This window comes from Homarus americanus, unplaced genomic scaffold, assembly GCF_018991925.1.
Source record: "Homarus americanus isolate GMGI-L3 unplaced genomic scaffold, GMGI_Hamer_2.0 scaffold1024, whole genome shotgun sequence".
NCBI lineage: Eukaryota > Metazoa > Arthropoda > Malacostraca > Decapoda > Nephropidae > Homarus > Homarus americanus.
The window spans coordinates 2,517,162-2,542,556 of NW_024715228.1; the positions used below are offsets into that span (position 1 = coordinate 2,517,162).

Consider the following 25,395-nt stretch of genomic DNA (forward strand, 5'->3'; position numbering starts at 1 on the left):
AGTAATTAGCATTGAAAAATGCCAGTAAAATCTTTCAAGGGTCATTTTGGCCACTAATTACTCTGCAATCGAATCGTCGACTGCATAGTCATAATCAGCAAGCTCTGAAAGTACCCATACTGTGATTTTCAGCAAAATCGAATTTTTGGCCAAAAACCACCAAAAATGTAAGTCTTACACTTTACAAAATTTTTAACCAAAATATACTTTTTTCTCAGAATTGAAATTTAAGGGGTTTAACTAATTAAGTACTTTCAGAATAACACACAAACCCTAAATCACACCTTGGAAACCCATAGTTGATGAGTAATTAGTATTGAAAAATGTCAGTAAAATCTTTCAAGGGTCATTTTGGCCACTAATTACTCTGCAATCGAATCGTGGACTGCATAGTCATAACAGCAAGCTCAGGAGTGCCCATTCTGTGATTTTCAGCAAAATCGAATTTTTGGCCAAAAATAACCAAAAACGTAAGTCTACCTTACAAATTTTTTGACCAAAATATACTTTTTTCTCAGAATTGAAATTTAAGGGGTTTAACTAATTAAGTACTTTCAGAATAACACAAAAAACCCTAAATCACACCTTGGAAACCCATAGTTGATGAGTAATTAGCATTGAAAAATGTCAATAAAATCTTTCAAGGGTCATTTTGGCCACTAATTACCCTGCAATCGAATCGTGGACTGCATAGTCATAATCAGCAAGCTCAGGAGTACCCATACTGTGATTTTCAGCAAAATCGAATTTTTGGCCAAAAACCACCAAAATGTAAGTCTTACACCTTACAAAATTTTTAACCAAAATATACTTTTTTCTCAGAATTGAAATTTAAGGGGGTTTAACTAATTAAGTACTTTCAGAATAACACACAAACCCTAAATCACACCTTGGAAACCCATAATTGATGAATAATTAGCATTGAAAAATGTCAGTAAAATCTTTCAAGGGTCATTTTGGCCACTAATTACTCTGCAATCGAATTGTGGACTGTATAGTCATAATCAGCAAGCTCTTGAGTATCCAAAGTGCGCTTTTGGTGTTAAAGTGTTATTCTGTAAGTACTTAATTAGTTAAACCCCTTAAATTTCAATTCTGTGAAAAAATTATATTTTGGGCTAAAAATTACCAAGGCTTACCTTTTTGACCCAAAAATTAGGTTTTGTTAAAAATCACATTATAAGTACTCCAGAGCATGCTGATTTCGAATACAGCTCCTCCCCGACTACGACCTACTCGACTTACGACCACCCGCACTTACGACCTGCCTCAGTCGTTCCCAAAAAATTTTAAATTACTGATTTTTGAATCCCAACGTCAGTACACAGAGAAAATTTTTTTTTGTAATTCACTTTAAAATGGCTGGCAAGCTTAAAAGTGAGAGTTTTGTGGGACTGAGAAGAAAAAGAGACACCCATTTTAGATTTTCTAGGTATTATTTAAGCATTCTCAACTTGCGACCTGGATTTGGGTCCCTAACCCCGTCGGAGGTCGGGGAGGAGCTGTATACCAACACCCTCTCTCATATAGTAACTAACATTGCCTTCAAAACAACCAAATTTTTCACAAAAGAAAAAGTAATATATTGCACCTTGTTGAGATACTGTACACAAAGTGTACAGTATATGTACACACCAAGTGACCACATCAAATCTATTGTTATTTGAATTATTGTGAACACATCAAGTTGTATAAGGTAACTCACCTGTAAGTAGTGGTGTGGATTAGACAAAGCTGTTGTGAGAGCAGCCCTAGGCATTCCCACCAAATGTCTCTTGACAACGGATGAAGAATCAAAGAAAAGTACCTCATGCAATGGTTGTTTGTTCAAGAGTTGTAGGTGCTGTTCAAATGTGTTTACTAGCACTTGTAATAACTCTGAGCGTAGTGACTCATAAGCATTTGGCTTCTTGGATTTTTTCTTTGCCATTTCTAGTAATTTCTGTGAAATGAAAATTTAAGAATTAGAGTATATATGCCTGAACCAAACTTAAGTCTTCTCAACTTACTGATGCTACCCTTCAAAGCTGTTGTAGATGATATAAAGTACAGTACATCAATATTCACAACAAAAGTCTCTTCATAGTGTGAACTGTGAAGAGATAGTGTAGATCTTTGAAGAATTTGCTTGATTATCGAATAAAATTCAATACCAAAATATTATCTGATTGAAGACTGAGATACTTAAATTTGGATAAGATAGAATGATTATGCACTAATATATGTAATTAAATGAGTGTAAGTATATCAATCTATTTATGGAGCTAGAATCTTTACAATACTGTACCACTCTTACACATTGAAAAAGGAAAACGATGTATTGAACAAATATTTGCAATAAGATAAGTGGGTGCTACTATAGTATGTGGTCTACCAGAATATTAACACTGTAGTATCCATTATCCCAACCTAAGTTTTTTACCCCCCCCCCTTTTTTTTTATTTCCCATTCTTTTCAGCAAATTTCTAAGAAAATTTCTACACAGACCATCACAGACATAAACTATCACAGCAGCCTCACACCCTCACAGACATACACCATTACAGCAGCCTCACACCCTCACAGACACCATCACAGACATAAACTATCACAGCAGCCTCACACCCTCACAGACATACACCATCACAGCAGCCTCACAGACACATACACCCTCACAGACATAAACTATCACAGCAGCCTCACACCCTCACAGACATACACCATCACAGCAGCCTCACAGACACATACACCCTCACAGACATAAACTATCACAGCAGCCTCACACCCTCACAGACATACACCATCACAGCAGCCTCACACCCTCACAGACATACACCATCACAGACATAAACTATCACAGCAGCCTCACACCCTCACAGACATACACCATCACAGGCATAAACTATCACAGCAGCCTCACACCCTCACAGACATACACCATCACAGCAGCCTCACACCCTCACAGACATACACCATCCAACAGCCTCCACACACACTCTCACACATACACACCATCACAGCAGCCTCTCACACACTCACAGACATACACACCATCACAGCAGCCTCACAGACATACACACCATCACAGCAGCCTCACACACACTCACAGACATACACACCATCACAGCAGCCTCACAGACATACACACCATCACAGCAGCCTCACAGACATACACACCATCACAGCAGCCTCACACACACTCACAGACATACACACCATCACAGCAGCCGCACAGACATACACACCATCACAGCAGCCTCACAGACATACACCATCACAGTCCGGTGCTCTGAGTCCCAAATAGGAGTTGCAGATGTGGGGGAGCTTGGAGCAGTACACACAGCTGTCCTAAATGAGTGAATAAGCAATTACCCAAACGAACAATACAGCAATGTTGTTAGCCTCGGTATAGTAAGAGATGTACTGGGCGGGCGGACACCAGTCAACATTAGCCAATCCACTAGAACAGAGGTCCACGCCTTACCGCCTAACTAGCCTGCCAAACGACCAATTTTCCATCTGCCACTCTATGCGTGTGGCACCATTGCCTTACTTCCTGGAGTATGTGGGTGATCATCAATCAGCCCTTGTCCAGAGGCATTGTTATCTTGATTTTTCCCTGATTTTATCTTGGCGCTTATTGTTAAAATAAAATTTAGCATTGTCTACACTGGCAAGTTTTCATTAAACAGTCTCTCTCTCTGTGTGTGTGTGTGTGTGTGTGTGTGTGTGTGTGTGTGTGTGTGTGTAACATAGCTGTGAGCACTACAACAGCATACAAATAGTGTAAATAAGTTTAATAAATTTAATTATCACTATGGGTAGGATACACTGGAGGAAGCTAGAGGATTTGAGTTCAGGGAATTAGTACAGTACATTACTACATCAGCACGGCACAATTATCATTATTACCACCATATTAAGGCAACTGACAATTAACGATCATAGTGGTAAAAATATCAAAGACTGCAGTAAATATTGATGTGAAGAAAACACGGAGGCAATTTAGTCCCTCTAACTCTAATATGGGAGTAAAACAGGGAAATGGAATGGAACACAGGTCTAGAATTCAATCAGCTATAGACAGTAATTCTGGGGTTTCAAGTAGTGTTTGCATGTGTAATAGAAATGAGATGGCTTGGGTACGTATGGAGTAAAATGAATAACAGAAAAGTAAAAGGAATGTGCAGAAATGGTTACCTCCTAATTCTACTGCAACAAAGTCCAATGGGTCTTAAATATGATATACAGTAGACCCTTGCCATTCGAGGGTTTGCGATTCGTGGTTTCGACGATTCGCGGTAAGCAGATGGTGGCTAGTTTGCAAACCTTTTCCCGCAGCATCTCGTGTTGTACTCTCAAAACTTTAGTGTTTCTGTGTGAAATGACCCCTAAAAGAATGCCTAGTGTCAGTGCTAGTGATGCTAGTGGAGTAAAATGTAAAAGGCAGAAGTCAGTGATGACCCTGACAAAGAGAGTTGAATTATTAGATAAATTAAAGAAGGGATGAGTGCTGCTGTGGCTGGTTGGTTGTTTGGTAAAGGTATACAGTAGTACACTAAGGTAGTACAGTATAAGTTGCTACTCACGGTTTTGCCTATTCACGCCATTCCTTGGAACAAGGGTTTACTGTGCAGACCTGATGTAATACTGTACAGTATATGAATTTTGCACACATACAGTACTTTGTATATCCTTCTCGGTTTGTGTTTAATTTTGTGGTGAATATGATAAGTCAAGCAACGAGCATGGCACAATAACTATAAAAAGCCATAAAACACTCTGACAAACCTCTTTCAGATGGAATCTGTCTGATGATTGAAAGCTGAGTTGTGCTTCATCAGCTGGTGAGTCTTTTATTACTTGGTCCAGCTGGTCCAAACTATTCAAGCGCCCAAGCATAATAGCTAATTCATTATATAATTCTGATAATTCTTCATCTTGGCCGCTTTGTTCTGTGAATTAAAAGTAATAATAGTGTATTAGCATTCAGAAAATTTAGGAGTATCTCACAAACCTCTTACAAAACTACACAGAGAAAGAGAGCCACAGGTAGGCCAACAATAACATGGAGAGAGGATGTAACAAATGACATTAGACAAGAGAGGCAGCAAGAGATTGTGCAGCATGGAGTGCTGCTATCAGGTAACAGTGACTAATCCATCCAAACGTGGAAAATGGCCATAAAACATTGAAGATGGTGATGACAGTGGATGTACTTAAAGACATGGGAATCATCAAATGAAAGACTAAGAAACTGTTAATCCTCACCACACAATTCTTATGTAAAAGTAAAGCCTCCACAGTTCCACTGGTACTTAATAATTTGTTTTGTTTTTTAAATGTGCTGACCCTAAATAACATAACAAATTATAGTAAAAAAAGTACTCTTAACAGTTCACTTGCATACATCCTTACTATATATTACATCAATTAATACTTTGGCCTTCTGCAGTTACTACTCCAGAGAGACCAGTGAGATTCAATGTAGTACTGTACTGTTAGGAAGGAAGTCAATGTGGTGGCTGAGGAAGGATTTATAAATTACCTGCATACTGCACCTACACTATCTACATTTTGTGTTTCTAGCAAGAAATACAATCTAAACAGACCCATCAAAAGGCATTGTAAAGTTTTTTGAGTTGTGTACTATATCTGTACTGTATACTGGTTCAGACCTCTACTTCCCTTCCTTTTGATGGATGAAAACTATTGGATTTCAGGTGCTTATAAAAAACTGGTGAGTAGTGAGACAGGTTGGTAGCTCAATTTACTGAGTCTCTTTCAACTATGCAGTAGATCTTTTAATACTGCATATATAAATGTCACGATCAAATACCAAAACCGACAACAGGTACAGTAAAGTATCTGGCAATCAAAAAATCTACTTTAAGAAAGGTTTGAGCATTCTAAATATAAAATTTAAGAATATTGAATAGAATAACATTCTTATACTTTATTTTTTACATAATACATATGTGTAAATGATGATAAATTGGACAATCAGGCAGCTGGCTGAGTAACTGTGCGTGTGTGGTGATGTGAGTGACGAATCTACTTATCTTTACTTAAGCTTGAGGAGTACCGTAAGTTGGCTATATGGTGACTGTAGGAAAGTGATAACACTGAAAACTTATCTGTAGACTTAATAACATTGAATGTTGGAGAATGATGAAGTAAGTTACAGAGGAGTCTCGATAATTCATGGGTTTGGTACCAGAAGACATTGTGAATTATAGCTAATTGAATTAAATGGAAATAATTAGTTTGGATCCACAGACAAAAAATACCCATAACCTGTTCCAAAAACTGCTTTAATAAGCATTAAACATCATAAAACATACAGCAACACAGATATTGTACAAAAAAGTAATTCTACAATACATAACAGCTCCTTCCCTTCTCATAATCATCCTGTGGGTTATGCCAAGACAACAACATTCAGACAGGCAGGCTGTGGCCATGCTATGTAAACCAGGAATTTAATACAAGTATCCCTCGAGATATGAATGGGTTTGGTTAAAGAATAACCATTCATTAGGTGAATTTACATATCACGAATAAAAGAATACTGTATACTGTGTGGGAAAAATAGGGTTCGGTCCCCAATGAACAAAAGTACTCCAAATGACTCCAAAAACACAAAATTGGTTTGCAAACAAGAACAAAACCTACCCAACTAAAGATAAATAGTACACAACTACTCTTAATTTACTACCTAACACACGAGAGAAGAAAAAACCTACAATACCGTACTTAAGCTCGGTACATTACCTTATGGGAGGGCAGTCTGTGCTCTCTCTCTCTCGCTCTCTCTCTCTCTCTTTAACAATTATTGCACTATATAAAACCACATATAAAATAAGACAAAAAGAGCATGGGTGTGTACGTGTGAGAAGTGAACGTGTATGTAGGTGGTGAGCAATAAACCACGTCTCCGACTCGCCAGTCTAACCGCCGTGTTTATTGTTGTTTGTAATGAAACTATAAAAGTTGTTGGAAAATCTTTACAATATTCTAATGTGGCTTAGAAATATGGAAAATATAATATAGAACTATAAAGTAAGAAAAATCAAGAGCATATGTGTGAAGTTAATGTGTTATGAGGTGGTGGGTTACAACTTTTATGGTTTCTTATGTAAATAAACACAACAACAGCCAGCACTTGGTGGTGAATTATGAATATATGACTGCAAAATTTAAAAAAGAGGTAGTAATAGAAGTACAGGGTACTGTACCTGCAAATTTAAGAATGTGAATTTATATTTTGTGAATTATCGTGAACCTACTGTACACGTATTTGCAAACACTAATAATATAACCAATCATGTTTATGGCAGTATCCACTTTATGTATTATCCATTTTACAGAAGCATCTTGGTCCCAAACTTTTTGCTAGACAAATACTTACTATATAATGTATATATAAGATCTACCATCATAATGAAGATAAACCGGGTGTTCCTACCTTTTAAGATCTCCAAAATATTTGCTAGGATGGGCAAGAGTTCTTCACGAGCCATGAGTTTCAACATCTTCTGAGCTTCCTTGAATTCTTCAGATTCAACCAGTGGTCGTGACAGGCAGGTTGCTAATACTTCCCTTATCTGGAAAAATCTTTAGAATTGTTTAAAATGCTCATGCATAGAAAAAATCTTAAAATAAAACCGTTTTAAAATGAACATGTGAAAAACCTGTCTGTCATATTTCTACACATTTCAGTAGCAGTTTAAGTCCTTGTCTAGTGCAGTAATGCAAGACTGTACACCCTTTAAAACACAATTCGTACAATAAAATGGTAAAAATTTTGCCCTCAATTGTCAAAGCAATTTTAGTGATTCAAACCTAAACTGCTATCTTGCCAATTAAAGTGGGTGTGTGAATAATTCGGGCTGAGGCCCCACACTTTTCCATTAACTGTTTACCATTTAGCAGAGTTGTAAAAATTTCTGGACTTTGTTACTTAAGTAAAAGTATTGTTACATTGGCAAAATGTTGCTAAAGTAGAAGTAAAAGTATTCAAATGTCAATGTACTCAAGTAGAAGTAAAAGAGTACCTCATTCTTAAGGTACTCAAGTAATGAAAGTGAAAAGTAGAAAAAAAAAAAAAATCATTATTTGTCTCAAATATTAAAATAAATCCACAGTAAATAATAAAAAAAATAGTTAACTGAAGATAAACATAAGACACATTGCATAACACAACTTTATTTGCAAATCTTTCTATTAAGATTAATCAATAACTTATTTTCAAAATTATGGTTGTCCAATCAGGATCTTTTAGGCCTAAATATAAGCCCAGCTTGACCTACCGAAAAAGAATACGTTCAGGCGTTCTTCTCCCTACAATCCATCGCAGGGATGGTGAATGGGTTGAAAATATATCCATCCAACACTATGATCACTTTCTTCCTTATCCACACAAGAATTGTCAATGTGGACTTAAGGTCCACAGGTCCACAGACATAATGTTGTTTCTGCTCGCATTAGGTTAGGATACAGACCTATCTGGCATGTACAGTATCTGAGGTGGGAGATGACCCGCACTTCTCTTCCTGTAAACTCTGTTACAGTTCCAAAGTTAAAACACTTCAACACTATTGCCATGACTGTCCCCACTGTCAGGGACCTCCTACCACAGGGAGGGTCACTAACCACTTTATGTCACCACCTACTTATTCGTAATATAATTTAGATTTAATTCTTGTACGCTACCCACACTTTGGTGGGTGCTAACTCTCATTGTCCTTAAATCATATCAATATTGTCTCCATATCACAAGTCATAGCATGTTCTGTGAGACATGAGTACCAATGTGTTAGTGTCTGACTGCATGGTCTTGTGACTAGGCTTGTTACCCCTTGGGGTGTAATAAATTAATTAAATAACAAATAATAAGCCCAACATGACTAAACAGATGCTCACAAGCAGCACATGCAGGTAGTGGGGTGCTAAGCTTCAGAGATAAGTCACATAATGTCGAGAAAGACTTCAGTATCTCCATTCCATTCCCTAGGCATTCCAAGTAGCTATCAAGCTCCTTTAGTTGAGGAGTTTGTGGATGATTGTTGCCATAGTGACTGAGTGTGACTTCTTTTTTTTTTACAGGAATAGCCCACCCGGGCACAGGTCATCAACCCAAAATGGGGACTGGGGGGGGGGATAAAAGTAAAAATAAATTAAAAGAGAAGAGAATTATTTTTGTATTAATCTACACCATGAAGATGCCTGAAAACCAGCTTTTTGAAGTGAGACAGATTGTAAGAGTATGAAAACACAGAAGAAGGCAGGGGGGGGGAGGGGGGGGAGGGTGGAGTGGTAGTTAGTCATCTAAGCAGAATTTTAAATACACTCAGTCTCACACATAAGTATAGATACAGGCTTTATATGCAAGATGGGATTATGTAAAGCATTTTAGAATCACAGCCTCTCTGAAATTCATTTTAGGTACAGGTACAGTACAGTATACGGAAGGAGCAACTGACATCTAACTGGAAGACCAAGCCCCTGAAGGAAAGGTGGGTAGAAGAGAGGGATTCCATGGGGAAGCGAGGATAAGAGGTGGGTGGTCAAGGTGCTAAAGGACACAAGAAGATCACCTTACCTCACGAGACCTCTAGGTGCCTACAGTACAGGAGTGCGCAGGCTCTCAACTGGCTCAGCCATGTTAATTCAGGTACTCCTCGACTTACGACCTACTCGACTTACGACCACTCGGATGCACGACCACCGCAGTCGTACAATTTTTTTTTTAAGTTACGTATTTTCGAGTCCCGAAATTAGTGATTGCGCTGTGTACTGATAAAATTTTCGTTTATAATTCCCTTTAAAATGGCTGGCAAGTGTAAAAATGAAAGTGAGTGTAGCAAAATGCAGTATAATTATTAAACAAGTGAAAAAAAAATCAAAAGGGGGCAATTTCTTCACCTAAGAGACAAAAAGCTTTTCATCAAACTCATTTTTCTTAGTTTTATCTCAGTTTATTGTAGGATTGCAATATCAAATACTTCATGAACAAACTATTCAAAAACAAAACATCCACTCATCAATCCCATCCTAATATTATATGTCCAAAATATTGCTGCCACTGACATGTTTATTACTAGATGGGCAGCAAGGAAACCCAAGACCATAAAGCTGGTCCTAGAGGCTTGGGTGACACACTGCTTCACCATACTGTACAAGCAACCAATTCTAATTTTTACCTGTCATTATGCATTATATGGCATCCTTATTCTCCTCTTCATACTGGGAAAATATTACTTACATGCCAAAGATGGTGTGAGCTAAGACTGTCATGGTCACAATTGCACGGCAGGTATTCATCTCAACAATTAATTATTCATATTATGCTCTACTGTCCACAAAACATGCATGAAACATGCATGGGTATACTTTTTGTACTGTTCAAGTGCATATTAAGGCTGATGTTAGGGCTTAGGTTGATTTAGGCTGTGGCCCTCAATATTTCATTGTTTTTCCTTTACATGTCCCTTGTATAAACAGTCGACCCTCGTTAATTCGGACTAATAGGGGGGGAAGGGTGTCCGTTTTAGCCGATTGTCCGAATTAACCGATTTAGGGGCTAATATTGCATTATATTTCAAAGTCATTGTTTTCATCACAATTTTCTCCCACTTTCCACTGTAATACGTACGTAATTTCAGCAAAAATATTACATTTCCGTGAATGTATTATATCAAGCACAGTATGAATAGAATACCATTGTAATATAACAGTATTTTAACAGAAAACTACTAAAAAAACGAATAACATCTCAAGATCATTGGAAGCTTAGGTAAAGTCTTTTGTTTTCGTCATGTATTTTATCCTATTTTACATTGAAATACATCACGTTTCAGCAAAACTACTATTTATTTCCGAGAATATATTCATTCAGGCACAGTTAAGGTAAAATATACATGTGATGTAACAGTTTTTTAACTGAAAACGATTCGAAAAACACGTGTACCGTGTAGCTGATACTCAACAGTTGGTGGTGCGTCATGTGTCGTTGTAAACAATAGGAGGTTGAAGTAGATTACAAGGTATTATATTAAGTGTGAAATATCAAAAAGGTTTTTATTACCGGTATTTTTTGTAGATCAATGAGAACTGTGATACCGTATATGATATGATACGTTTCCATTGTTTACTGGCAGTAAATGGTAAATATTTTTCATGTCAAGCTAAAAGTTGCATCCCCCCCCCCCACACTAACGGTGGAGATGTTACATTTAACCAAAAAGATGCTGGTGTTTTATCCCAGCAGTGGGTGGACCAGCATTTTAGCTTAAGGTCCGCGTAGGTAATATTCCTACAAATCTTAAAAAAAAAAAGAATAAAAAAAAAAGTTCGTTCAGATTTTGTCCGAATTATCCGAAATCCGGATTAAAGGGGTCCGAATTAACGAGGGTCGACTGTATGTTCTTTAATTTTATTATACTAATTTATGCAGTGTATGATTTCTCCTCACTATGAAACCCATTTAATTTGAGTTAATGAGGCTTATTATTAAGAACCTGGGGAAGGTAATACGAATTGTTAAAAGGTTTACCCTTCTTATAAATGTGACCACTAACGGCAGGGGTGTTTCTCAATGCTATCACGATGAAGCCTCGCCTCTTATTTTGACTAGTGGTAAAATCCTGATAAAGAGGAGTGATGGCATAACACTGTATTGATGTTGGCTTAATGGTGTCACCCGGAGGATGATTAAGAAAGGGGAAGGAGCTGCTCATAGTATAGTGTAATGTAAAACTACTTTGTGTACAATATCTATATGTTACTGTATGTTTTGAAGAATTATGTATGATGTTTAGTGTTTATTATAGCAGTTTTGGAACAGCTTATGCGAATTTTTTGGCCTCTAGAACCCAACTTTTTAATTTAAATAAATTACTTCTTGCGATATGAAAATTCACGAAGGCTTAAGGTACCCAAACCATGAATTATCGTGATTCCACTATACTGTACTAGTGAACCACTAACTGGCTTGACTCAAAATCAAGTTTGGTCAAAGAAGTTGTTAGTTAGCCATTTTCAATACAAAATAAGTGACCACATCCCTATGGAAGCTAATCATTCAAATGATAATCTTGGAAAGACTTAGCAAGACAGATATGTCTATAATTTTTGTCTAATACAATAAAACAACCAACACCTTAGGAGGAATAGATAAAACAAAACATTAAGGAGTAAAGTACTGAGGCACCGCAGAGAAGAAATGAGTCTAACCTACTATGGCGTTTCCTTTCCATTTTCCCAGTTACATAAAATTCCTACCTGTCGCCCAAGAGGAGAATGAGGCAGTGAACTTGTAAGTGCACTGACAACCTTGACCAAACAGCAAAAACGCAGGTACCAAGAGTCCAGTTCAGTCATCAATGTGCGAACTGTGGACTGGAGGGAGTAAATTAATAAATATAGTTAGTGGGTCAACAGCAATAATGTGCAACAGACACTCCGTGTTTGCTAATGCTGTTTTCATGAACATCAAGAAATATGAACTAGAAAATGTGATCACTAAAACACCCCCCACTTCTAAGTCAGCATGTTTAAGAGTACGGTACTGTATCAATACAATATTGAGATTTAAAAACAAAATATTCAAGACTATGGCTTAGTTTGGTGTTCTAGGACACTCAAGATACATCCTCAGACTGTAAGGTTTAATACCCACCTGGTGTACTGTATAGTACTGTAAGGTTTAATACCCACCTGGTGTACTGTATAGTACTGTATGGTTTAATACCCACCTGGTGTACTGTATAGTACTGTATGGTTTAATACCCACCTGGTGTACTGTACAGTATACAGTACATACAGTATAATAACAAATATATATAAGTAATACCAAACACCCTTTAACTACAGTATTTTAAACCTTGAGCTGTACTGTGCTTGAAGTACGTCTCTTGGGGGTCACTTTCCCAAACTCCATATTTCCCATTACAAAAAGCACCTGGCAATCACATGAAAATTCTAAAACATAACCCCTACTGTTGGCGAGGGATAACGGTATCTCCTAGCCATATCTCTTTCAAGAATGTAACCATCTTGGGACATGCACACCACCTATCCATATAAACCAATAGTCCCAAGTCGTATTGAATTCCACAATAAACTACAGGATGAATTGATTTTATAATTTCAAGATTACAGACACAAACACATCAACTGCCATATCCCAACCAACTAGTTTGGAGTGGATAAATTAAAACACCCACTCATACCTTAGTCACTTTCTCATCAAGAAGAAGAACCGCTTGTTCCTTGGGTGGGCGGTTTTCAACGTAACTCCTGAATGATGGCAATTTTCGAATGATGTCCAACTGTGCTGGTGTCATGGCCCTGATGCGCAAAGCTCTTTCAGGTGCAGAACAGCACAGAAATGTAGAGGAGTTTCCCAGGAAATGCTCCATCATACACAGCTAAAGTGAAATATTTATAATGTAATCTGGATCCTCTGTCAAATGGCCTAAAATTTTGGTACATGCTACAAACTTTATAGGACACATAGGAACTAACAAGTTTCCAGCAGTCTTCAAAGAAACTAAATATTAACTCTCTCTCTCTCTTATTGTACAGTCCCCTTCACGAGAGCGTTTACAAGGGCTCGTCAGGTTATGTGCAGTGTGGCAGCACTGTATTTGGTTATAGGAAACTCGCAATAGTAAACACACTATAGAATCAAAGTGAAAACATATTAAACCAAATATATAAATGTAAAGATTTGTGGAATGTTTATATGTTTAATAAGAAATGCATTAAACAGACCGTTATTAGATCATATCTTTTGCCTAGTGGACAGTGGTATAGCAAGGTGAAGTGATGTAAAGAGAATGTGGAGTGGGAGGGGGAGGCAACAGAGAGGGAAGTGGAGGCAATGTTCAGTGGAATTGACATCCTGTGTACCGCCGACAAGGCCGTGGGCTCGTGACAGACGTCTTGCCCGCAGTGCCCACCGTTTCTCTGTGGATGTCAGTCACACTAGAATGACCCGTTATAATACATACTTCTTTCCTCACACAGCCAAACTGTGGACTGCTCTGCCTTCTTCTGTGTTTCCACACTTCTACAATCTCTCTCACTTTAAAAGGCTGGTTTTCCGGCATCTTCGTGGTGTAGATAAATATAACCTTTTGCTACTCTTTTTTAATTTCTTTGTTCTTATTTTTTCGCCCCCCAGGCCGTGGGTCGTTGACCTGTGCCCGGATGGGCTAATCCCCAAAAAAGATGCCCCTCTACCTACAGTCATGGTATTCGTTAATGATGAACTATTAACACTCAATTGAGGCTTAAGTTTATATCTATTATTTTCCTCGTCTGCTGTATTATGCAGATACATTCATACAGTTTGAAGTTAATTGCAGTAATTCTTTTTTTGCATGTGCTTGTTGCTTGCTAGAACATGCAATAATGTAATAACAATAAGAGTGCTTGCAATCTGTCTCAGTATCCAAGGTGCATGTCATGTCTGGTTATGTAAGGATGGTGAACTGTAAATGAAAATACTGTATGCCTCTTTTCTAAGCACAACTAATTCCCTTTCTCTAAGCTATATCTACTTCTTTATCTATAAAGGAATCAGGGCCAAGCGAGGAGTGTAAATTGACTGATCATTGGTAACATATCGTGATCAGTGTTTGACACTTGTGTCATTTAAGAAACTTTCAATCAGTTGTCATTTCAAAGATTGTATTTCTTGAAACCAGTATGAAGGTAACATTATGTGTTGAATATGTTTGTAAATACATTATGTGTGGTGAAGGAAACTTCAGACTTCTGTCCATCTCTTTTATTAAAATGAAAACATGTTGGCAACACCTAAGTTGTTAATGCAACATTTCATATTCATTCATCACAGGTGATAATGGGAGATTTTCTTCTGATCTAGCATTTTGATGTAATCGCTGTATCGTGGTGATGAATGGCGTATATAACGAATTTTCAATGTAATACATAATGAACTATATAAGATAATAATCAATGACTACCGTACGACAGTTTATGGTCCATATCGACCACACGCATGCACGCACCTTTACAATATTTTCTTCCTTTACTAATTAAAGACATGTAAAATATCAATGTTATAATATGTTATGTTGTTCAATAATGGTGTGAATTAACAGCAGCCTTCCTTCTCACAACACCTTGTCTGTCTTCCCACCTCACACCAAACATGCACCCCAAGTGGTCTTAGCCTCCCTTGTCCATGGATGCAACTGATAAACGATTAGATAACTCTTTATGAAAGAAAATATATACTGTACTGTAGTACCTAATAACAGCTAGGATACTCCTTCAGCAAGTGAAATTGTTTTAAGAATGTAGATAAAAATAATTTCACACAAACATCTTTAATACAACTTATTAAATAGAAGAGAAATTAAAGTTTACAATTGGAAAATAATAATGGAAGACTTTCTCTAACAAACATATAGTAGTTCTGGCATAGAGACCTCATAGTTCCTCACCAGTTAGTGGTTGGCCCGGAATAATTCCCACTCAGCCTTTGTGTGGTCCATCAGTTCTGCTGGTGTCCTTTCCCTTGCCGGCTCCCAGGTATTAATGATAGAACCCCATAGATTTTCTAAGGTGTTCATATTGCAACCAATGCTAGGGCAGTCCATCTTTGAAATGTTATCAATATTAATTGCAAGGGTGAGGCTAAGGCCACTTGAGGTGCATGTGTGGTGGGAAGGAGTACGAGAAGGTGTTGTAAGAAAGACGGCTGCTGTTAATTCATACCATTACTGCATAACATAACATATTATGTTGATATTTTACATATCTTTAATTGAGAGAGAGAGAGAGACGAACCATAAACTGTCATATGGTAGTCATTGATTATTATCTTATATACAGTAGTCCATTTTGTATTACATTCAAAACTCGTTATATACCTTCCTCCACTTCCCCCCCACCCACCCCACAGTCACTTTACGTCACTTCACCTTGTTATATCACCGTCCACTGGGAAAAAGATAAGATCTAATAAGTCAATTTAATGCATTTCTTATAAAACATATACACATTCCACAAATCTTTACATTTATAGTCGTATATTTGTTTTGATACTTTTTTACTTTGATTCCATAGTATGTTTACTATTGTGAGTTTCCTATAACCAAATACAGCGCTGCCACACTACACACAACCTGCCGAGCCCCTGTAAACGCACTAGTGAGAGGGACTGTAATTGATACTTCTACATCAATATTTAAAGGTTATATCATCATTCACAAGGCAATGTGTGATTAATAAGCAGACTAAGTGGCCATTAGTGGTACAATCTTATACCCACTGTCATAAAGCTTCAACTGGTTCACAAAAATCCAGACCATAGGGGTTCATATATCTATCATATCTCAACCTGTCCGATATATGATTTTTTTTTTTGTGTATTAAGAATCAATTTTAATTATACATCACCTTGTAATATGTAAACTCTACTAGTTCATCACAATGTGAAAAGATATAACATAATGTATAACTACACATGAAAAATTTTTTTTTGTAAGGTACAGTATCTGACAGATACACTTGCTCCAAAGCATCTTTATGATATTGTGTGAGACAATATGACACAATGGAAGAAGGATTTTGACAACCTTACCAAGACAACAGGAGTTTCAGTGTTCATTTTGAAATTCATCAGACCCTTCCGTAAAGATACTTTTTGGAGCGAGTGTAAACACAAATGAATACTGTATATCATTATCCAATAATGAGTGAAGTTTGTCCCCCCCAAATTTCTCTGATTATTGTTATGATCTCCTTGACTGTCAAGTCAGTAATATCATAATTCATTCCTTAAATCAAATTATCCTTAACTGAAAACAATATTTTATAAATATCTGTTCTCAGAGTGACTTGAGAATCCTACGACTATCAGTGATGTTTAGATCTAGTGGGTAGTTCGGATACAAGTCTTAAGTTCCGAAGAGGTTAAGAGCCACCAACTGCTAAACCATACTGTACTAACCTTAAGTCCTTTGACAAAGTTTTTAACCGAAAGATCGCTGTAGAGGAATATATCAAGGAGCAACTTGAAAGGACGACCTCCAATGTGGAATGGCACTTTTTCTGTCATCAAAACCTGAAAATATTGATCATAAAGTCAATTATAATTATATGAAAAATAACCTCACGTGTCAATCTGACAGCATTTTTTTTTTCAGTCACCAAGATTTTAATAACTAGTAAAAAATATATATGGTATTTATCATAAATATCTAAAGAAAACACTTCAATGCTCTCAGTTAAAATAAAAGTATGTTACACAGCATAATTTTCATACTGATTGAAAAATAAGACTTCCATTGGGTTAAAATATAGTCCACAATTAAGAACCAAAAGTAATCTCCATGTTAGCCAGAATCCCTGGTCCTCGAAACTCTCAAGAGCCGGAATGGATTTTGAGCCTTCCAGGAAAACTCTCTCCATTCCGGGCATGGGAATAAGTTCCGAGGATGAAATCATGCGCATTTTCATGAAAAATTCATAGAAAAATCTCTCCAAATCTGTCTGTTTTGCGCATTGTAACAAACTTTTTGGAGTTTTGAGTGATTGTATTAGGCTGTGACGCATCCCTATGTGCCGGGCGCGTGGGTCGGCTAGTTGCTTTGGTAACTTAGGCCGTAGGCTCACAAGCGTAATTCATATTCTGCTGCCACTGTACAAGGCTGATCCCTTGTTTGCTGCTACTTTTTCATACAATTTGTGCTGTGCAGTATGGTATTGTACATTACTGTATCAGGACACAATCAGCCAAGAATACAGTGTTAAAGCAGTGTTAAGACATAAAAAGTGATTTCAGGTATGTATACTGTACTGTAAATTCAGCAGAATGTACAGTGTATGCCTACTGTTGGGTAGTGTTTAGAGATGTATGTACAATAGGGAGAGGAGAATGACAGAAACACCAACTACAAAGACAGGCCATCCTGTATCATCATATCACCGTTAGGCCTGCCTGCATTACAAGCTCAGGACGACAGCATCTGCTGGTGAGTACAGTACAGGCATGACCCCGGGTTATGGAAGGGTGTTGCCGACCTCAGCGGAAAATAAAAATTTTTATTTACGTGTAAATATTTTTTATTGTATATAACTGTGTTTACGTTTTTCCTTTATTATACTACAATATGATTAGTTTCAAATAATTATGTTAGTAAATGCCGGTATAGTGCATCAGTGATCAGTGTGACTACTGGGCCGTGAGTGGAGAGCATGGCGTGGTTAAGTGCATGACCTACCTGAGATGTTTGGTGGCTACTGTTATTCCTAAAAGAGTATTTGCGGTTTAAGCTATTCGCGGCGGTTTCAGGAACGTAATTCCTGCGAAAAACACGGGATTACTGTATACTATAGTGTACGTGTGCAGTGGTGTTTGCGGAAATAAATACAGCTCTGTGTCTGTCCATGCGGTATGCGTAGTTTAGACTCTCGGAAAACTTATCCCTTTACAGTATACCTGGAAAAATTCCGGGGCTGAGAAAATTTTCTCAATACCCAGAAATCTCCATCAATTACTCCAGCTAATGGGGATATCACTATACAGGGGGGCCCCCAAATTCGCGGGGGTTAGGTTCTCAAATTGGCGTAAAATCGCCAAATCCGTGAATAACTTTGAGGACTGGGGGGTGTACATTTTACTTGTGTACAAAGAAATGTATATTCCCTTTAAGTGTTTGTCTTTCAGACAATTTTTCTTTTACCTGTATTGTATATATGCGTGTGTGTGTGTATGTAGACACACACACAAAATACATATAAATAAATAATAGTGGGAAAATACTATCACAAATAGTCAGAAACAAATTTATTAAAATTGTGACAGTCTACACAGACTTAAGGGTAGACTGTCACATTTTTAATAAATTTGTTTCTGATACAGTTAAAGGAAATTACTGTCTCTAGAACGAATGGCTCCCTGTCCCAGCTGCAAAAATGCTGGCAACTTTAAAACTACCCACAGACATTCATGGGTACATCCAGGGTGTCATCCGCGAATAATAGAGGACCGCGAAATAAAAATCCGCGAACTTGGGGGGCCCCTGTACTTATTACTGTATTTCCTGAAAAATCACCAATAGTAATACAGTACAGTAATAATAATAATAATAATAATAATAATAATAATAATAATAATAATAAATAGCTGGTGGAGTTTCAGCTTATGGCTGGGGAGACAAAACATCAGAACACAGGAAACCTTTAGAGAGAACAAAATTAGAACATGGAATATTCAATGCAAAAAGAATGAATGAAATAACAAAGATGAGGGATAGTAGTTTACAAAGTATCACAGATGGTTGAGGAGACAGAAAGGATTACTCTGGCAACTTCATAATAAGTTGTGTGTAGCACCGACCTTTTCAATGACATGATTAAGATAATGAGTGGAGGGCTGAGCTTGAAAGGTTTCCATAGCAACACAAGCGGAAGCATCCTGCGACAAACTACGGTGAACAGCATTGGATGTTGTTGCAACACCAAACACGAAAACAATGGGTAAGTTACAACGGTGTTCACTGAAACAAGAACATTTTACACCACATTAATTTCATGAACACATAGGAAATTCCAGTAGTCTCACTTGCTAGAATCTGAAGTCTTTTTTATCATTGCAGTACAGTACAGTATCAGATGTCCAGAGAAGGCACATCCAGCACTCTTTGAGGTATATGAAAGCAGTGACCTAAAATAATATCAAACTTTATCCTTGGTACTTAAATTCCCAAAAGTATAATCCAAGCTTTAATAAAGAGGCTGCAGGAAATTATTGGTGATAAGTGTCCAGTCTAACATGAGCACGTGGAATATTGCACAACAAAGAGCCAGAACTTAGCCACAAATCATATGAACAAACACATCACTCATCCATATACCGTGTAGATCATTTGTAAATTGAATACTGTTGGATGAGCCAAATATATAAATTTATCATGATAGACACATATCAGCATCAAAACAAAAATCTTTCTGGGATAGCTATTACAGTTAACTTTGTAGTTTGATGACAGCATTTTTACATGTCTCTCTATCATAGCTAATTCATTTTGGTCACTCATTTTATTCCCACTTTTGTGAGGGTTGGATCAATGGACAAAGAAAATTCGAAGAGTACCTGGGCTCAATTATCAGGAGTTGTAAGGTGATAAAGTTGCAATATGAGGTGGGCCAGACCCCTTACTGTGCTAAAGCAAAGTTCACAGGTCCATACACTAAGTCTGGCATAAAATCCACAATTGTCTCTTTTGAATTATCATATTTAAAACTCATGCAAAGCAAACACTCATGCATCCCTCCATGGCAGTGAAAAATAAATTAATCTACACATTTTCTTCAATATCCCCAAAGCGTATGTGATAGTTTTATGGATCATCAAGAAGTCAACTTATTACTTACCTGCAGATCAAAATAAGGTCATGAAGAACATTGGCTGGAAAATTTTCTACATCTTCTAGAATAACTACGAGAGGTGGGTGATAGCCTCCTCTAGGTAAACGTGGTTCATCATTTAATCTCATCCGCTTTTCAGGTGACCCAAAGTCTTTGACAGATTTCATATCTCTGGACTGGAATCCCATGGGCTTGCGAGGAGATCCTTTGGGCATGCGAGGAGAACCCATGGGCTTGCGTGGAGATCCCATGGTCTTGCGAGGAGATCCCACAGGTTTGTAAGGAGATCCTACAGGTTTGTAAGGAGACCCCATGTCTTTATGTGAACATCCTGCTCTTTTTCGTGGAGAGCCATGAGATTTAGAAGTAGATTCTCTGGTGTCTTCTGCGCTTATAATTTCCTGGAAATTGTATTAAATTAGAGGCTTTTTCACACAAAACATTATCAAATTTTGTCAAAGTACAGTACACTAAAAATGGAATAATGATCCAACCTTTAACTATTTAGAATAGCTTATCTTTGAACCTATTGATCAACACACTGAAAAAATTACCCCTTATTTACAAGAACCCTGAAAAAAAATACAATACCTGGTACTGTATATGAATACAGTACAAAGAATTAATGACACTTCACAAAGAAAGCCAGAGAAAAAACTAAGACAAAAAATACAATTTAGCTGCCAGGTTAGATTATCCACAGTGCAGTAAGACCACTTACCAGATGGTCTTCTTATTACTTACCTTATACCAGGAGGTCAGAACAGCCATAGTGAACTGGGCCCTCTTGATGGATGGTCCTGTTATAATTTCATCTTCAAACTCAGGATCTACAAAGCCATTCTGCCCCATCAACTGTGAGATCATCTTGAATATGGCACCTCTGTAATTGTCAAAATTTTGGTTGAAGGTAGAGATCATATTCATTTCTGCCAATCTCACTCCCATTCTACTATGTATACTGTACACTGTATCATTAGTTTTGTTCACTTTATATGAACCCTTTAATGGTGGCAAATTAATGGAGAAAAGCCAAACATCTTCACCTGACAGTGTTGCAATCTCGACTTTGAAGTTTTGCAATATGTGGAGTCACACCATCGACTAAAAGACGAACCAGACTCCCAAAAATTGCATCATGGTCGGGCATGTTCACCCCGGTCACCAAACATGCAGTGGGGATGTCACTTTGACCTTCCTTGGACTTGATGCCATCAATCATAATATTACTTCTCATTCCTGCATCTCTAATGAATTCAACCAAATCTTGGAAAACCTTAGCATGAATACTGTCTTGCAGATCCTGAAATTAATACAGTACAGTATTAGTTTTGCACAAAAGATGAATAAAAAATATTGAGAAACAATTAATTTGAAGTTTAACTAATGTTGTGTGGACTAGAACTGTGCAAGAAATAATATTCTAGTATGAGAAAATTCACAATAAAGTGGACATTCTCAGTCTATGAGAAATTGTTGCCTACTGTAGTTTTGGGAAATTCTCTGAAAAATTTAGGAGCTTTTTATGACAGATAAATGCAGATGAGTATAATCCAGTACTTCACCCTCTATTTAATGGTAAGATCATAATAAGGTCAAAGAAAATATATTCTAAAGATTAGCCCACCCTAGCATATTTCACCTGATCATTAAATGCCCTAATGCTACTAGGGGGTTAAGTTAGGTAAGGGGGAATAAACTGGGGGAACAAAACATCAGGTGATCCCAAAGAGAAAATTTATTAACAACTGAAAGGTCATCTCGTTTAATGGTATCTACCGGTATATGAATGCTTTAGTACTGTAATCATAAGTTATCTCTGAGCACTTGAATACAGGAATGCAGAGAAACTCATCCCCTTTCATTAAATATCACACAAGTAAAACACAGGTCCCTGATTCAGATCAATAAATATTCTATGGTATTGTTTATTGATAAGCTACAATATTCTATTTACTATTCACAAAATAAAAAGACTTACTCCAGTATTATTAAACAACATCTTCCCTTGAAGAGGGTCGTCGTGTTTCAACCCGAGTTTTAAACTAAATGAGTCCTGGGGGACACCGCAGTACAGTACTTAACGGGGTGGTGTGGCGGTAAAATGAACTAATTCCAATAAAATTAATTTATAATATTGGAATTAGTTAATTTTACCGCCGCACCACCCCGTTAAGTACTGTACTGCGGTGTCCCTCAGGACTCATTTAGTTTAAAACTCGGGTTGAAGCACGACGACCCTCTTCAAGGAAAGTTGATGTTTAATAATACGGGCGTTAGCCTTATACACACTTACATTAAGAATATCAGTGACTTTCTGCCAACATCTAACATAGTTCTTGTAGGTAAGACCTTTAATCTCTGCATCATCACCCTCTGTCCAGTAGTCCCGGGTTGAGGGACCATCTACATTTTTCCTATTTTTACCCTTTCTTCTCTTGAAGGCAAATACACCCTGAAAACACAGAACATATTCTAGAATATTACCTTAAAACTTAATACCTGTATTAGACCTGCTAATCATGAAGGGAAAAACTGAAGCTCAAAATGCTATATGTACTGTAAATAACTACAGTACAGTACAGTATTTTATGTACAATACAGTATAAGACATACAGTAGAGTATATACAAACACAAATTTTCTTGAGAACTCTGGAAAATTATTAATAAACAAATAAAAAACACAGAAATTAAATTTTTATCTTGCCACAACAACAAAGAGACAGCTGCATATGCATCATCAGAGCACCACAATTTATTACAGCAATAAGCGAGCTGTGGCCGTGAGCTGTGGCCTCCATGTCTTTGGCATTCCAATGAAATTAGAAAAAGATCACTAAATTCTGACTACAGTAAGAAAATTCATTCAGCAATGTCATTTAATCATATTTTGGAATGCAGAGGCTGGTAAGTTTTTTCCCATAAATTTCTTGGTTCTAACTGTTCAAGGCTTTTTTTATAGTCTTTGCTGTTTATGGAGTAATACAGTAATCTAGAACAGTGTCCCTCAACAACTAGTACCTTTAACAAAAAAAATTCTGTAGAAAAAATCTTCTTTCTTACCTCATGAATATCCAAAGCCTGGAGGAGGAATTTTAACTTTCTTACATTTTGTTTTGGAGATTTTTCCTAGTTTAAGTACAGAACAGTAAATACATTCTGTCACATGAGGATGCCATGTTTGCATTTCAATTGTTGACATACCAGATGCTGGCAGATGCCCATCCCACTTTGGGTCACAGTTCAAGGTTGAAGAAGCCACATGTTCGGAAAATTGTGAGGGTACACTTTTTTGGAGAGAGAATTGTGAACTTTTGGAATAATCTGCCAGAGAGTGTTATGACGGCACCAAGTGTGAGCCGATTCAAGACCAGACTTTACCAACATTGGCACAAGTACAGATAGATTCTGGGGCCAGTACATGCCCAGTATTTGCCAACAGTGAGTAACAGAGATGTGACCGATTGCTCAAGTGACTAACTAGCCGATCAGGTGAGAAGAGGATAAAAGTAAACGGACAAACACTTCCAGTAGCCTTATGCAACCAAACCTACCTAACCTAACAGAAATTAAATTACCAAACCTAACTTAAAATAACATACTGTACTGTACTGTACTTCCACCTAAAGATAATTAGGTTAAGGGTAATACTCTAGAACATTGCCCCCTGAGAACCAACAACTTAAAATAATATATAAAATATATATATATATATATATATATATATATATATATATATATATATATATATATATATATATATATATATATATATATATATATATATATATATATATATATATATATATATATATATACATATATATATAAAAGAAAACTAGTTTCTTATCTCAAGAATTTCTAAAACAGTGAAGGAATTCAAAATGCAGTATCTTAAAACTTTGTGTTGGTTTTTATTTGTTTTTTTTTCGCCCTGAACATGAATATACACCAATGTGGCTCCTGGCAATATTAGGTGAGGTAGGTTTGGGTAGGTAATATATGACAAACTTTCTGGGTAATGTTCGGGCAGTTGCTGGGAAGCATCTTTCAACAGATGAAGCACAAGCATGGTGTCCACAGGTGACAGAACATAAGTTAAAGGGGCAGGTTAAGTTAGGTTACATTTCTTTCTGTATTATAAATATGTTTTTTCTTAAGGTTTCTGATGAGTTTCGAACGATTTTTGCCTGTTTGTGATTTACCTAACAAAAAACGAGTGATTCCGGAGGTTATTGAATATAAATTCGTTCGACTCACCCAAAACCATAGGAAAAACATAATTTTAATATCCAAAGAAAGAATGGTGTTTCTCTATAAATTTACCGTGTTTTTTTGTTTGATAATCCTAGAATAACCAAATACTGTACACAAATTTTGCCACAGCCAATAAACGAATATTAATCAGGTTAGGTTAGGATATCTAAATACAGGGATCAAAACGAGAATTTTACCTCTACTTTTTTTCATTTTTTGCTTAATATCAAGTCTAATACACTACTGTTACATGGACAAACCAAGCCTAGGATACTTACCTTGGGTTTATTTGTTTGGACGAATCAGTTATATAATGTAGCATTATAGGAATCCCTAAAGTCATAACTCATAACGTGACAAATAATTTTCTAGATAGAGACGAATAATGAAGGCTGTGATATAGTTATCTTCTTGAAATTCAGAGCTCAAACAATTTACTATACACACAATTTATCCATAATATTCCATGCATGATAACAACGGAATTTTTCATACAAATTTAATGTTTTACCTTAGAGACAGACACTGTGGCAGCCATCACCAGGGGCAGGCTATCAGCTGTTGTTGTTGTTAAAAGTTCGCGCCAATTTCCTGACAAACTTCAAGATTCACGAGTAATAAAGTCCTGTTTTATAATAATTTGATAATTATGTTAGTTATAAGTAAAGTAATAACAGCAATGCGTCCAAAAATGAACTTGAATGAGGGATATGCTACTCCCGGAATAACCAGTGTACTTTAAT

At 36.8% G+C, this 25,395-nt stretch overlaps 1 protein-coding gene across 1 annotated transcript in view; it reads right to left on the minus strand.

Annotated features, from left to right (window-relative positions):
• Window positions 1–25,395, minus strand: part of LOC121854956 (origin recognition complex subunit 3-like) — a 30,671-nt gene extending 5,276 nt beyond the window's left edge. The window contains exons 1-12 of the mRNA XM_042349775.1: window positions 25,164–25,395; window positions 22,691–22,849; window positions 21,441–21,697; window positions 21,139–21,277; window positions 20,401–20,795; window positions 19,364–19,523; window positions 16,973–17,086; window positions 13,215–13,412; window positions 12,265–12,381; window positions 7,448–7,586; window positions 4,771–4,934; window positions 1,647–1,942 (exon numbers count right to left, since the gene is read on the minus strand). Of these exons, the coding sequence (XP_042205709.1) occupies window positions 1,647–1,942; window positions 4,771–4,934; window positions 7,448–7,586; window positions 12,265–12,381; window positions 13,215–13,412; window positions 16,973–17,086; window positions 19,364–19,523; window positions 20,401–20,795; window positions 21,139–21,277; window positions 21,441–21,697; window positions 22,691–22,849; window positions 25,164–25,190 (2,165 nt within the window). The 5' untranslated portion in view covers window positions 25,191–25,395. The remainder of the gene's footprint in view (window positions 1–1,646; window positions 1,943–4,770; window positions 4,935–7,447; window positions 7,587–12,264; window positions 12,382–13,214; window positions 13,413–16,972; window positions 17,087–19,363; window positions 19,524–20,400; window positions 20,796–21,138; window positions 21,278–21,440; window positions 21,698–22,690; window positions 22,850–25,163) is intronic.